Source organism: Pelecanus crispus, chromosome 7 (genome assembly GCF_030463565.1).
Source record: "Pelecanus crispus isolate bPelCri1 chromosome 7, bPelCri1.pri, whole genome shotgun sequence".
NCBI lineage: Eukaryota > Metazoa > Chordata > Aves > Pelecaniformes > Pelecanidae > Pelecanus > Pelecanus crispus.
In genome coordinates, this window is record NC_134649.1 from 4,253,158 (window position 1) to 4,269,426 (window position 16,269).

The 16,269-nt window shown below is 48.6% G+C and overlaps 1 protein-coding gene across 2 annotated transcripts in view; it reads right to left on the minus strand.

The window, feature by feature from the left end:
* Nucleotides 1-11,165, minus strand: part of ALDH1A3 (aldehyde dehydrogenase 1 family member A3) — a 33,718-nt gene extending 22,553 nt beyond the window's left edge. For both annotated transcript variants that reach the window (XM_075713730.1, XM_075713729.1), the window contains exons 1-3: nucleotides 11,070-11,165; nucleotides 7,373-7,477; nucleotides 1,315-1,455 (exon numbers count right to left, since the gene is read on the minus strand). In XM_075713730.1, the coding sequence (XP_075569845.1) occupies nucleotides 1,315-1,455; nucleotides 7,373-7,477; nucleotides 11,070-11,165 (342 nt within the window). The remainder of the gene's footprint in view (nucleotides 1-1,314; nucleotides 1,456-7,372; nucleotides 7,478-11,069) is intronic.
* Between the last annotated feature and the right edge of the window lie 5,104 nt (nucleotides 11,166-16,269).

A 16,269-nucleotide genomic window follows, 5' to 3' on the forward strand; every position in this document is an offset into this window, starting at 1 on the left:
CAGTGAAAATAACAACGCCAAACAAGCCCCCCCCCAGATCAGAAGGACAGTAGAAAGCTTGAAATGAGTGTCCTGGTTATGGAAAAAGGAGGGTTCTCCGCAGTCACATCAAAAAGTGAGCAGAAAATGAACAGGGTGTATTCACACACACACATTTTTTTGCCCTTTTATTTGCTGTCCAGAACTGCCTGGATTTTTTGGGTTTGTCCTGCTGAAACTGGAAGCTGTCATGTGGTTAAAAGACACTGTGTTGGGAAAAGAGACCCAGCTCAAAATAGTCATACAAATACAGGCTCCTAAGCACATCCCATGTACGTTAAACCCTACTGACCTCAGTGGGACACCAGCTCAGGAACTTACACATCTAACAGCACTAAATGTCATAAACGCCATCCCCTGAAGATAAGCAGAGCCAAAGTGCAGCATTGAGCTGGTGAGTGCTCAGGGTCCAAGATCTTAGGTATGGACTGACAGCAGCTCTAAGCTGAGATATGCTAGGATCTGTGGGTGCGATTTGGAAAGATGCCCAAGGTCCATAGAGTCTAAAGGCTTCTACCAACTGCAGCACATTTTAGCTCAGGTCCTACTCCCCTTGTTCTGCACCAGAAGGACTCCTTCAGGCCAGGATGGTGAACCATTAGCAATAGTTCTTCAGTGCAGGAGTCCAAGTTAACACAACTTCACAGCTATAAAGAGATTTTCCCTGAGCCAGTACATTCAGTAGGGAAAGAAACAGTTCCCACTTACACACATTTTAAACTTTGGATGACATCCAGCAAGAGAAAGATTCTCTTTCCAGCCCCCCATTTTAGGGGAAGCAATTTGCAGAGAAGTCAAACTGGCCTTGCATTTTTCTAATAAGGAAGGACTGTGTCAGTTGTGGTGGTATGAAGCTTTTGTTTGTTTGTTTGTTTTGGGTTTGTTCGTTGGTTGGTTTGGGGTTTTTGTTTGCTTTTTTTAAGATACAAGCTGGGAGACAGCTATGAACATTGATGACTGTTAAACTAAGGAAGACTGTTTATTACTTTGAAAATGTAAGTATTAATATCTGTAATCACTTCAACAACCAGCTAAAGTTTTGGGCAAGAAGTCAACGATATAGAAGAACTAACAGCTGCCTTCTGAGACCCCTAAAATCATCCTGCAGAAAGAAGAAGATAAGCCATGACTCCTGCATGGACTCTTCCGGCCCTCGTAAAGGGAGAGAAAAGAAAAATATTAGGTAGATAGGAATGCAGCAAAATCAGAGGGATGGAGCTGAGTTATCAGCCAACAGTTGCTGGTTTATTGCTGCTCACTGATCACAGTACTTACTGCCAGGATGACTCTGTCTCGCTCGAGAAGATCAGCCAGCTTGTGCAGGAGTCGTCCTCTGCTTAGGGCATCCATCTGTCTCCACGGAGCCCCCCTCTGAAACGCTGCCTTCGCTGCTTCCACCGCATTATCCACATCAGGCTAGAGCAGCCACAGACACAAGAAAACCTTAGGTTAAAGGAAGGAGCTGGACAACGGCATAGAAACCCCAGCAGGCTGCTTCCTAGATGATGCTGTGGTGGCTAAAACCAAGTTGTCTGACTTCCATTTCCATTTTTACTCCTGGATTCGGACCCAAGCCTGCAATAAATGTTGAGTTTGGCCTGGGCTGATAAACAACCTTGGGGTCAGAGTACCAATAGGGTCTTTCAAGGGTAATTTTATGCAACTGGTTTGTTTATACAATAATCCAGAACCATGTTCCTGCCGATACAGGATGTAAGTGACACTTAGGGAGGATGGAGAAACAAGATCCCAATTCTGTTCTCATTACAGCTTCCCCAAGCATGACAGGCCATTGGCCTGCATGAATCATCCTCCTCTGAACAAGTGTGGGAAGGAAAGTCCCCCATGAGAAAGATCATGGTTTCATTCAGGGGAACAATCACAACTCAGATCCCACCACTCAGTCCCACTGGAACCCATGCCAGTAACAGCTGGTACACTAAAAGAGCTCCATTAGATCCTAGATCACAATTCCAGAACATTTCTACCAGATGGGAAAGGGTTTGTTGACAAAGGCATTTCCCAACTGCTTTACTGCGCTCTGGACCAAATCTAACCCTGTTTACCCAAGTTACTACTCAGGTGGGCAGCAAATTCCCTCTCTTCCCACACCACCACCCCCAGAGAAGCTTCATGCATTTGCTCTGGTCACAGTACGCCCTGGATGCCTCCCTTCTCCCCACATATATTGATTAAAAAAAGTGAAGCCAAGGGCAACCTCCTGACCCAATAAAGTCAATGGGAACACTGCCATCAACATCCACGAGGCCAAGACTGTACCCCAAGCATACATAAAGCGTATGTTGCCCTAGCTCTGGACAAAATCCTGCTCTACGTAATGTCTGGCACAGCCCATGCCTCACTTGAGCTGATGTAGAGCTTGCATCTCACTGCAATATGTGGCTCAAGGGGGTGGGAAAGAAGGGAGGGTTTCAGGCCTTGATCATTCCTCATAGCACTTCCCCAGTTGCTCTCATTTATGCCTTATCTCAAGTCTTGTGTGACTTACAAAGTAAGCCTCTGCACCGATCCAATGAGGTCTGGCCCTTCTTCCCACATGGGGAAAGTGTTCAGTGCTCAACCAAGAAGTGTTATGGGGAGACATGTTGCCTTCTTACAGCAAAAGTTCATGGAGAAAATAGCAAGTCGTAACCCAGTGAAATGGCACCTTACACTAAATTTGGCTCCTTTTCTTTACAGGATTACACAGCTTTAAAACAGTCTGACCCATACTGCCAGGAAAAGAACCCCACCCTTTTGGAAGAGCACTGATGGGAAAACCTTTGAAGGAAGCTTGTGCTGTTACAAGGGGTTAAGAATGGCTCTGGTGAAGCGAGGGTGCCTGCGAGGCAGAGGTAGCAAGCAGCCACTGTGTGCGGGCAGGCATGTCCTGCCCGGGGCCCATCACCCACAGGCAGAACGGGCCTTCAGAATGGTTTGTTTCAGTTGAGTTGATCTGGATTCAAACTGGCACATCACAAAAGCCAGAAGGCACCACCAGCTGCTGCACACTTATGTACTCCTCATCCTGCCTGCTGGAATGAAGACTCAGGCTGAAAGAAGGCAATATTTTATGTGACAGAGCAGACAAAGAAACATGAGAAGTGTGTCAGGTTTAAACAAGTCTTCCCTGAGCAGCAATTAATTAGCTTCTGTGACCAGTCTGGGAGCACTGACATGCAGAGCATTGAGTCTGCAGTGCCACAGGCCACAACACAGCATGCCCTTGGTATTGAGGGAGTTCCCACCACCCTGGCACTCACAGGAACAGGGGTGAGATGGCTGTGTGAGCAGAGGACTTCAGTGCATGCCCAGCTCTTCCCACCCTCTAAACATGGGAGCAGCTGAGCCCTGCTGCAGCTCCTGCAAATACTAGTTGTCTTCATTCTTGTCTCTTTTCTCAGACATGCTGGGTATACATAGCGGCTTGGAGACTGCAGTCACTATCACGCAAGCAAAAAAAGGCTTTCCCAGAACACCCTCAGGTGTAGCACCACAGCCTTAACAGGCCTGAGAGACCAGCAAAAACAAGGAAATTCTTCAGGAAGGCTGAAATGCCATTCTTAATCCATCCTGTTATGACTAGGCATTAGGGGACTCTGAATGGCATGTTCATTGCAGGCATGTTGCAATAGGTAGGCACAATGCGTGACAAAGACTCATAACTGTCAAGGTGCCAGGGACACACTGTGGTATACAAAACCACAAGGAGGAGGAGGAGGTCTGTGCATCCTTGTGCTCTGTTCTGATCTACACAGATTTATTGACTATTACATAAAAAGCTCCACTAAGAGAATATTAAGATTGCAAAGTCAAGCATTGCAGCACTGGGAAATGCCTGCAAACCTTCATACCCACCCTGGATGTTTGCATTATGATCCAACCCCCAGTTACACAACCGCATACCATTTTCCCCTGAACAAACTCACACAGTTCTTTGTTCTAAGCTACCTCCTCCACCTTCCTCCTCTACATCAAGTCCTGCTCATAGCTGCTCCATTTCTATCCTGCCCCTTTTTCCTCTCTCCTGTCTCAGCAGCAGGCTGCAGGGAACACTGGAGACCATCACCCCACTGGCTGTGAGTAGGGAAAACACCTGCAAAAAGCAGCCTTGCTCTGCTTCAGGCTTAGTGTACAGAGCACTGCTTCTGTTTGGCCAGTCAGGAGACATGCCAGGGATGGAGCTCACCCAGTGGAGACCGTCTTTCTTCAATTCAGTTACTAACTTCTTCAAAAAGCCTCCATTGTGCACATCTTCGGAAACGTACTTTTCTGCCACAGGGAACGAGCATACCACAGTTTCTCAATTAGAAGAGGTTTAGAGCTCACCTACTCCACTTCAAGTCCTCTGCAAACAGTCTACGCATTGCATTGCTGTAACTTTTGAACCAAGGTTCAAAATACCTACAAACAGCATCTTAACAGCCTGAAATGTCCAAAAACATTATCGAGGACATTGCAAGTCTGCTGTAGGGAATAATATTCCTGCAGTCTCTTACCTCAGCCCATTGCTGCAATCTGAGGTGGGGGTGGATGCCTGTGAACAAAACCCTCTTACAACCCTTCAGAGATCTACATGGGAGAGTGAACTGCTTAGAAGTGATGATGACAGATGTTCCACAGCATCGAGTCTGCTTGACAGTCACAGCTGTGGACCTGCTGCCCACGCTCTGTGGCAGCCACCTGAGCTGGGCACTCCTTTGAGTGCAGCCTCCTTTCCCGCTGCCCTTGATGGATGTTAGCAAGCTGCTAGAAGAAAAAAAGCCTGTCTTCAATGTTATTGACACCACAACCGATATGACAATGGCACAAGTATTTTTGTCTTCACATGGTAACACCAAGATAGGGTGGAAGTTCTGGGGCTCTATTCACTGGGGGCAGTGAATAGAAAGTTATTCCTTCTCCATTATCAACCTGGCAAACACTTGGACGCTAAACTGTTATGTGGGAGGCAAAAAGCCTCCAAGCATCCAGTGGAAGCATTTGCCATTTTATTTTCAATGCTTCTTTTTCCACACAAGACTTCCCTTTATCCCTCAACTATCCCATCAAGGGCAATTCTGTAAATAAAGAACAAACAACAAAACCTTTGCTCCTAGCCTCATAAAGCATTGGCCAAGTTTCAGCACCAGACTAAGTTGTCATTGCTGAGATACTGGCTGCCAAATTCCCACCCCTCATGTGCAGGCTAAGTAAAACACACTCTGCACGGCCAGGGAGGGGCAGGTTTCTGTTTAGGGCTAGGGAAGTGGAGTCCTGCTCCCAGGCTGCTGTGAAGGCAGAGCCCCCCCAGCACAGCACAGCTGAAGCCAGAGCCAGCACCAGGAACTGCCACCCCTGCAGTGGTACTGACCAGCACAAACAGGTATGGTGGCACATGGGGACAAGACACTGGAAAGCACCACCAAACACAACTCAGACCAGAGTTACAGACCTAGTGCAGGGCAAAGGAAGTCTCACGGGACTCAGTTTGCCCTGAGGACAGTGGGACATGGTCAAGTGTCACCAGTAACTAAACAGCGAGTTTGGGATGCTTCTCACCCCTGACTTTGCCTTCTAGCTAATCCAGATCCAGGTCTAATCCCACTCGGTCCCTCACAAAAGCCTACTTAGAGCAAAAAATAAAACTAAAAAAAAAAATCTGTGTGATGTAAATGGGATGGAAGAGGCTTTTGGCACCCCAGGTGCAGCTAACTTACATTCTTGCCTGCAATTATTCTATGCACCAAGGAATCAGATGCCTATGCTGAGTATCCACGGGCAGAGGGCTCCACTGACTGGCCCCAAGAACAGGTTTACAGTGACTCTCCTGCAAGCTAGAAGCTATCCTTGAACTCAGGCAGGCACAAGTCTCAAGGAGGCAAACTACAAGAGTGGCCTTTTAGATCTGCATAACGATTTTCTTTAACCAACTCATTAAGAAGCAGGCTTGAAATACTCATGTAATGCTCTGTAACTGCTTGAGGATACACTTAGCTCTGGGAACAATAGTAATGTCATGGTTTCTGCCTAGCAAAATACAGTTGCATCAGAGTTAGCTCCAACTCTACTGTTTACATGCCACTGCAATTAAACACAGTTGTGTCCTACCCAGTTAGCATCAAGGAATTACAACATTTGGTAGTGCCTCAATCTGTAATTGCCCCATAGATGCACAGATCCCCCGTGGCAATAGGTCTGAGAGGCTGCTTTAGTGCCATCCAAAAAGAACGGCTACCTTGCACCCTATTTGCATGCAGGCTGGAAACTTGTATTGCCAAGCAAGTTTACTCCCATCTCCAGAAGGGTGAGGCTTTATACTCCACGCAGTATAATAGCAGAAAACACATTGCCCCTGCTCAACTAGCATCACTCCTGCAAGGAAAGGAACCCCAAGGCAACCACCTAGCTGGAAACGAGGCATTGGGCCTCACAAGTGCTGGACAAGCTTAGATACCAAGAAAAAGCTACAACAGTACAGGCAAAAATGCCCACACTGCCCGTCACTTACTGCCACCAGCAACGAGCAGCCAAAGCCCTGGTACAGCAGAGAAGTTGTGAATCACCTTCCCATGACATACCGCAAAAAAAACCCAGCTCTTGATCCAGCTCTTTCCCATAGGTCAGGCCAGTTGGCCCATGTGTGATGAGCTGTTTTGGACAAAAAGTGTCATATTTGATTGTTCCTCACCTCAGACTCTTACCAAACCCAAGCAGTTATGTCCCAGGCTACTCTACAGCACACCAGGGCCAGGGACTACTAAAGTTCTTGAGATACTGGTTTGGTTTTAACTGAGAGTTGCCACGTTTGCACAGGAAGCCAGAACCCATGATACCAGTTGCAAAAACAGCACCACATCTCTAGCAGAAAGTGGGCAGTGTTCGCATGACTGAGCTTATATTCCCCCAAGCACTCAGGTTATTTGTTGGTTGTGTTTAAAGAAGGGAGAGTTTCAGTTCAGTGTCTCCAACAGGCTGCCATGCAGCTTGTGTATAAACCACTCCCAACACAAGGCCCAAGTTCTGTCAGGGATGTGCATACACCATCCCCGCTATTTCCTCAGCCTGGCTGCTTCCTTCCAGCCGGTAACACAAGAATGATGCTGAATGTCATTCCTCTGACAGTGTTCGGCCAGCAGTTCCTAGCAGGAAAAGTGACTCTGCCGAGTTGAACAGGACTGATTGCACCCACCCCATGTAATTCTTGAGCAGCACATCTAGTGTCCCAGACCTCCAGTTCACAGTCTGGCCACATGTACGTTATTGTTAAAAGCCAGCTTTTCCCCTGCGCGCTCCCCTACAAAAGGGATTCCCTTGGAAACTGTCTTTTGTACTGCCTTTCCACAACACGTACCTTGTCTCCTTCTTCAACGTCACAAATTTTCTCTAGCGTTGAAGGGTTGTAGGTGGGGAACTTCTTTCCACTTGTAGACTCATGCCATTCATTGTTAATAAATATCTGAAGAGAGAGCAAGGGGAGTGGGATGGGGAGGAGAAAGGAAAAAAAACAGATGTAGACAATGCAAAAAACCACAAGTACTCCTTAAAGGTCCCAAGGCTCTTCAATTTCCATTGATGGCAGAGTCAAGCGTGTTCAACTGGGGAGACTGTTTGCGATATAGACAGCATTTATCCAAACCAGAACCTGAGCCAGAGAACAGGCAAAAAAGCCTTCATGCACCCAGTTAGTCTTGAGCAAGAGGAAGACAGAGGATGGGGCCCACACATTATAACACCATAATCTGGCAATGAGAAATAGTTTTTGAAATACATCTCCATGGGAACAGAAGCAGACACCAAGAGAAACTCGTATGGTTCAGGCAAAAGGAGCCCCTTGTTACACGCTACAAATGAAATGCCAGCATACAATATTCCTTGGTTGTTTGTATCCTGCCCTACTTCCCTGGGCTATTTCCACAACTTGCCCCCCCCCCAGCAGTGTCTGGAGGAGGGTAAGTACTGGCTCAGTTCTACCCCACCATGCCTTGTCACAGGCTAGATCAAGCCTCCCACGTCACTTGGAGTCGTCTGTGACAAGATTTAAGTGTTTCAAAATATTGCATTTCCAGAGCAAGAACAAACAGTCCCAGTGTTGCGTAACTGAAAATGCATTAAATACTAGAGTGTTGTTACTCACTGTAAACAGAACATGAATACCTATATACAATTAATTGATTCAGCATGCATCTTATCCACACTGTGATCTAACTTGGCAGTGTTATATTTTATAAATATACTTTAAGCAAGATTAGATGAAGTAATCTTTATTAGTAGCCTGTTAGCGGCTGTAAGCTAGTACTTTTACTTGGAAGTCATCCACGTTTGCAATCTTATTTATGAGTCTCTACACACCACCAGGAGATTAATGTTGCATCCCTTACATTCGGAATTCCCACTGCTTTGGGTCATAGTTTTCTTTCCTTGGGCAGCTTTTTTCCTGAAAGGAGTTTCTCCTGACTATTTCTGCAAAAAGCATCTGAGATGTAACTGGCATAGAAGCTGCACTTTTGGACCCACCTGTTTCAGGCACAGAAGAAAGAAAATTTGGCAAAGAAGTTGTCAAGTGAAGTCACAAGAAAAGATACAATGTTAGAAATATTAACTAACTAGACACTAATGCTCCCAAACTACCTCTATTATCAGAGTGCTGCATTTTAATTTGCACATTTTAAACTTCAGTTTTCCTTTGTTTCACTAATGAAGAAAGTCATATTATAAATGTGGGAGATACAACAGGAACTGTAAAATTACAGCATCAGGTATATGCTCACAAACTAAGGACTGGGGAAGGATACTGTTTTTCCTCTGCATTCAACATTAATTCAATGTGAAAGGGTTGGGATGGGAAAGCGATGTTCCTATAAGAAACAGTAAAACACGACAGTGACAGGATCAGGCTGTTTTAAATGTAACATATATGCTGGCATCGTTCTGGGAATCACACCACATAGCCCGAGTCTTTGGTGCCAGGACTTGAAATCAAACAGAACAGCGTTATCAGCCGTTCATGCTTCATACCCAGGATCTGGGACATGGGATTGCGGACAGATCACTTCCATCACACATCCATGACAAGCATTAAGCTGCTCTATAAGTAAGACCTTTGTTGAAAGTTTTTCTTCTCCCCCAGCCCTGTAACTGGTAGAACCGAAAATAAAAATCTCCGCTAAGCAGAGGAAAGTGTGCCGTCAGCTGTAAACATCTGGTGAAACTCAGAGCTTGTAGAAAACCCCTCGCAGTTTTATGAAAACTGACTGTGGCTCATTATTTTCTCAGATATACTGGGAACATCAGATCAAATGTCAAATTCACACTTTTAATTAACATTGGTTTCCACTTTAAGAGACTACCTTGATACCTTTAGTGCACAGAGTCTCTGGCAAAACTCTGGAGAATAAGAAAACGTGTGCTTTAAAACATACATGGCTGCAGGATCAGATCCCAAAGGAGTATTTAAAAGTGTTCACAACAATAAAAATAACAAAAAACAGAACATTTGGATATTTAAGAAGAACTTTAATGGCTGTGTCCATTTTGGATGCAGGAAAGAGAACTGTTCGTGCAGCATTATGCCATTCTGCAATCAGCAGCTGCAGATCCAATTTGCTGCTAAATGACAAGTTTATCTTACAATGAAAAAATAGATAAATTCGGGATGTTAAAAATTAATCTAGTCCAGCGATGGCCACTAATTGCTAATCTGGTTCAGTACTTTGGATGCATAATTCAAATCAACACCTCACTGGATAAAGCTATTGCTGTTTACTCCTTCTCACTGCAAGAGAAAGAACTTCAAGTTCTGCTTTTTTTTTTTTAAAATACCTAATACAGAAATGTAACTGTAATTAATACACTCATTCAGCCCCTCCAGCTACATAGTTCAAATTATGGCAGTCAAGGCTGCCTAGCAGCATAACCAGCCAGGATATTTTCCCCACTGTGCAAGACAGCGGGTTAGGCTGTTGTGGAACAAAAAGCAACTCGGCTATTGAGGAGCTACGGCTGTGTTAGGGAGCATGGATTTCTGCAGCGGTGCTCAGCTCCACACCAATGCCAGCCTCACCTCCAAGGGACAAGGTTATCAACCTCAGGAGCCTTTGGTTAAATCCAAGAGGTCAGGAGTGAGAGTTTAGAGGTCATTTAAAGGGAAGATTGATGGAGAGCAGAGAGATACGGGTTGGTGTGGGCTTGCTGCCCGACTCTTTGTCCCACTGGGAGGCCATGGAGGAGCTCTGTTGGCATGGCAAGCCACCAACAAGATGTACGTGAACACCACTCCTCTTCAGGATCTGCAGAGTGGCCCCAGTCCCATCACAAACCCCTTTGACAAGGCCCAGTCCTGCAGGACGCTGGCCCCCCTCCATGCTCCCTGCATTCACCAGGACCCAAACTCACCCCCTGGAACTGACCCCCTGCCAGGAGGGCCCCATCCCACCGCAGAGGAGCTTCACGCCAGGTCAAGGACAGCAGAGCGCAACCCAGGCAAGCGGCTTCCTCATGGATAAACCCCTTCTCACCTCTGCCCGGGCTCACCCCGTCCAAATCCGATTTCGCTGAGCGCTAACATGATGCTAAAAGCATTTGCTGGGTGGGTTTGTGAGCACTGTGCCGGGGAAGATGGCCGTCAGGGTGACCGGGAGGGGACAGGCCAGCGTGGCACCACAGCCCTCACACAGCAGGCCTGCCGCTGACCAGCACCAGGGCCCGCCACACAGCCAGGGAGAGGTGCCCATGGGCACCTGAGGCAGCACCACAATTTTTTTTTTTTTCTTTTTTCTAAAAAAAAAAAGTTGGGTTTTTGGGCTTTAGGGTTTGAGGCAACTGCAGCTCACCTAGGAATGCCACACTTGTCTGCTCACTCTAGTCACTCAAACACCCTTACTCCCCCATAAGCCTACTGTCTAGGGCCACAGGAGGAATAAAAGAAAAAATAAGGAAAACGACAGTGAGGGAGAAAAAATTATATTAAAAAAAGTAATTCTTCACCACCAGTCCAACTCCACCACGCACCGGCAATGAAGCCCGCTGCCCGCCTCCCCTCGCCGGCTCACCTTGGTGTACTTAACCTCCAGGCTCCGCAGGGGCCGGGGCAGCGGCACCTTCCTGTCAGGCTGCCCGTTCTCCACGGCGCCGTTGAGGGCGGCCATGGCCGCGCCGTCGAGCCCCCACCACCCTCTGCCGCTGTCAGCCGCCCGCGCCGCCTTAAGAGCGGCTCGCGCCGGGCGCCGCCGCCCGCCCCCATTGGCCGCCGCCCCGCCCCGCCCCGCCCCGCGCCCCGCCCCCGCCCGCGCCCCGCCCCGCCGCGCGCCCGCGGCCCTCAGGTAACGGGCGGCGCCGCCCCGCCGAGGCCCCGCGGGGGAGCGCGGGTCGGGGGCGGCAGCGGGCGGGCACCGGGAACCCCGCGCCGAGCCCCCATGGAAACCCCTCGGGGCTCCCCGCAGGGCTCACCACATGGATCCTGTCAGAGCTGCCCGCAGAGCTCCCCACATGGATCCCCTCGGGGCTCCCCGCAGGGCTCCCCACATGGATACCATCAGGGCTCCCCTCAGGGCTCACCACATGGATCCCCTCGGGGCTCCCCGCAGAGCTCACCACATGGATCCCCTTGGGGCTCCCTGCAGAGCTCACCACATGGATCCCCTCGGGGCTCCCCGCAGAGCTCACCACATGGATCCCATCAGGGCTCCCCTCAAGGCTCTCCACATGGATCCTGTCAGAGCTGCCCACAGAGCTCCCCACATGGATCCCCTTGGGGCTCTCCACAGGGCTCCCCACATGGATCCCCTTGGGGCTCTCCACAGGGCTCCCCACATGGATCCCATCAGGGCTCTCCACAGGGCTCCCCACATGGATCCCCTTGGGGCTCTCCACAGGGCTCCCCACATGGATCCCGTCAGGGCTCCCCACAGAGATCCCCACAGGGCTCCCCACAGAGCTCTCCACAGGGTTCCCCTTGGGGCTCTCCACAGGGCTGCCCACATGGATCCTGTCAGGGCTCCCCTCAGGGCTCCCCACAGAGCTCCCTGCAGAGCTCCCCACATGGATCCCATCAGGGGTCCCCACATGGATCCCATCAGGACTCCCCACATGGATCCCCTCGGGGCTCCCTGCAGGGCTCCTCACAGAGCTCTCCACATGGATCCCATCAGGGCTCCCCACATGGATCCCCTCGGGGCTCCCCGCAGGGCTCCTCACAGAGCTCTCCACATGGATCCCATCAGGGCTCCCCTTGGGGCTCCACGCAGTGCTCCCTGCAGAGCTCTCCACAGGGATCCCCACAGGGCCCCCCACAGGGCTCCCCACATGGATCCCCTTGGGACTCCCCTTGGGGCTCCCCATGGGGCTCACCGCGGGGCCGTGGCAGGGGGAGGCCCACGGGGCCGTGGACCCCTCTGCTCGGAAGTGGCCGTGGATCAGGGCCTCTCCCCAGGCAAGGGCGGCGAAGGAGGGGGCCTCGGCATGGCCAGCCAGACTCTGGGGAACAGGGCAGCCATCCTGGCTTCTCCCAAAGGGGGGCACCAGGGTGGGTGTGGGAGGACATGCCCTCTGCTGCCTTCTGCCTCTGGGTCCCACCAAAACCTATCCAGAAGTCAGTCATAAGAGGACGCTTACATGGGTCTCCACGGGAATACCCCCACGCTCCCCAGGCATGGTGTCGGGAAGTGGACCGACTGGACCCTCACGTGCTGTGTTACACCTGGTACCTCCAGCTACGAGGACCTTTCTCTGCTGTTCCTGGTACCCTGACTTCCTTACCCCAGCCTGCTACGCCCCATCCTTCGCTCAGTGCCTCTGCAGAGCTTTCCAGGGCTGATCAAGATGAGAAGGAAGAAGCTTTACATCAAATGTCTGATGTCTGGCTGACAGCAGCTCCTCCACATCTTGGGTCCATACGTGAGTCTGGGACAGAGTTTGACCACCCCAGTTTGACTATCCCAGTCAAAGGACTTCAGCCTACCGGGACAGGACCAGGCCCTTCAGCTGAAACCTCCTACAGCGATAGCCAACACACTCGTGTCCCACACAGTCAACCTCCGGCACAGTGTTCATAGTAGCGTACTCTGAACGTTGAGAAAGATGCTGTCTTTCAAGAAGTCCTAAAGGATATGGAACATGTCTAAAGTGACAGATCTAGGCTCTGCGCCTGAACAAGTTCATTATGTATTGCTTAACTTCATTCTGCATAAAATATGTGTAAGTCTTTGTAGGCTGGGGGCCAGGACACTAGGAGCACCCTTACACCCACACACACATGGAAGATAATACAACATATTTTCCATATAACAAGTGGCAAGATGCCAGGAGTTATCTTACAAAATGTTTCACAGAATCTGTAATCCCCGGCAATAGTCAGAACTTTGCTATTAGAATGCTTAAAAATACTCAGCGCTTCCAAAGGCGGATAGCTTGTGATATCATAGTGGCATAAGAGTGCTGATTCAGAAGGGAAGGTACCACCAATGAATCAAACCCCGCTTCCTGCAGCTTGCAGGATATTCTTGGAGGTCCTCTGCCCAGGTGAAAACCTGTTTCATGGTGCTTAGTTCGTGAGAGCTGCCAATAACACAAAGGAAGATTTTTTCCCCCACACAACCTACGTATCTTTACAAGACAAATCACTGAACTGATTTCTATTGAACTGTCAATACTGAAGGGCTTATGCCGCCTGGCAGTTGCAAGATGAAATTTTCTCTTCGGATGGGAAGTTGCTTCAGTTATAAATAATTTGTGGGACTATCCTTGTATGCAACAGCAGAGTCAAATGAGCATTCTCAGAAAATAAAGGGATACATTACAACAGCAGAAACGTTTATTTCTAAGCTGTCCATTTTTCACTGTCCGGTTGCTATTTCCCACAAAAGCTACAAAAGCATCAAAGCTGGAAGAATCCCTTAACCAAATCCCCACATAATCCTGGTCCCAATGAAGAGGAGTTTGGATCAAAGCTATCCTTAGATGTCATCAACAAAACTATGAGGTGACGGATAGGATGAGCAAGTTGAAGTCTGAGATGGAAGACATTTCTGTCTATCCTCCCTGGAAAAGACATGCCCACTGATCCATTATAGGGCCAGTGGTGTGGTCTGGCAACAGAACTTTTTTGGGCCTCTGATAATTTGCCATTTCTGGTTTTACCATAATGTATCATGACACTGCAGGCAATAATTTGATAGTTCGAATATCAGGGAGCAAGGAGGAAAGTGTTACAGAGGTGACACAATATCGATAGAATTTATCCATTTCTGTCTGTATTTTGCCCACAGAAATGCTCAGCTGAAGTGGGAAGTACTCTTGTAACCAGAGGACAAAATATCTGGACAAGGAGAATGATGAATAAGAAGTTCCAGGACAAGCAGTGTCTAAAGAGTCATTCCAGTGGGTTGTCTTGTGTGGAATGACCTTGTCTCTTACCTCTCATGAGAAGATTTTTTACAAGACATTCGCGGGAAAATTATTTTAGGTATTATTACTTCTTCGAGTTAACGTTGGTGCAGTATGAGATACATCCAAGGCAAAAGTTCCACATGCAGGGTTTGGGGATGTGTAAGACTTTTAAAAGGCTGTACGACGTGAATGAATTGTGAGTCAGTGACATATGAATGAGCTGAAATAATAAACTTTAACCAATATACATAGCTGTATGCAATATTTCCCCTAGTGACATCACAAGAAGAGTAATAAAACGTTCCACCGTCAAAGAGTTTTGTGGATGCTGACTGGTCCCTTGTTGGGCAAACTCAGTCCTACCATAAACAGGAACAACTCCACCAGCCTCAGGAGATGTGTCCTCTCTTGTGGGTGCTTAGATCCACAGAGGTGGAAACACCCGCTCCTCCAGACTGCTGAATGGTGAGCTCAGCGGGAGATGCCCTAAAAGCAACAGCAGAGCCCGATCAGAACAAATGAGAAGTGCTTTATATTCATTCCCATGCTCCAGGAGAGCCACGCCACCAGTCAGATAGAAGCACTGAAAAAATGGGCTTTACCTAAGTTTGTAACAGTTGATAAATGTGTCAGAAACAGGCACAAGAGGAAAAGCGTCTGTTAATGAAAGGTCACATTACTATTGAGTCACCCTGCTATGTTCTCCTGTTGCAGCACTGTTCGCAGAGATGTCTGCAATGTGTATCCTTAACCTGCTGCACCGGCTGCGATAGCTGTGAATTCCCTGGTTCTGGGCTTCTCTGCAGAGCCGCATCTCACAGAAGGTTTCTAGACTGTGAGTACACCAGCTCTTCTCTGCTAGCCAGCACAAAGATTGCCTTTCCTCTGTTGGGTCAGACATATACACTCTTAAATCTGCCACCATGAATTAGACCTGACCACACTTTTCTGTGCCTGTCTGTCTGTGCCAAGCGCAGTCACGGGACATGTTCATGCTATGATGTAGCTGTCTCCCTGTTTGCTATGGATGCCAAGGCTCTCTGCAGGAATTCATTTCTCAGACTTCCCCACCTCATTTAACCATAACGAAGGGGCTGTTGCTGGTGGTAACTCCTCCTCCAAATACACTCTGTTCCTGTATACATGTCTTATGTCTTGGCTCCACCCCGGGAGTGCAGGGGGGGTGTATCCAGAGGATCATGAAGACATCTCCACGTCACCTGAGAGCACGGTGGTTCTAGACAACTTTGGCACCCTGCCCCACGGATGAAGTCAGACTTGGGGTGGGGCAGATATTCACCTACGGGACCATGGTTTGCACCTAGCCCAGTCAGCAGTGGCATAGCCACTGAGAGCTGCTACACCAGTCGATCAGCTGATATTTCAATGATATTTTGCATCTAGACCTCAGCCTATGCTTCAAGCTGACCAGAGGTCCTGTAGCTGTGTAGAGTAGTTAACATGGCACAGAGCCAAAGCTCATTCTGCTTATTTTACATGTAGCCCGAAGCATGTACACACACAAACATAAAAACGTGTGTGAAACAATATACTCTAAAAGGCTACTGAGGCTGTATACTCCGGCATCCAACAGCTAGGAGTGATCAGAATTTGCCTGTTTGTGCGCACACTGATGAGCTGTAATTGAGTTATCCATGCCCTTTTCCTACGGGCATCCCCCTCACTCCTCATTGGCAATGCTTGCTGCTCCCGAGAGAGCAGCTCCCCTCATGATTTATTCTCCTCTTGTTTAATGTGCAGCGATGGGGCTTTTTAGTGCCTGTTATTCAAAATGTGCTTTGGGCACAAAATTATTCATTTCCGTATGGTTTTTCCATGGTGCTCATCACAGCAGTGTCTGGGTGT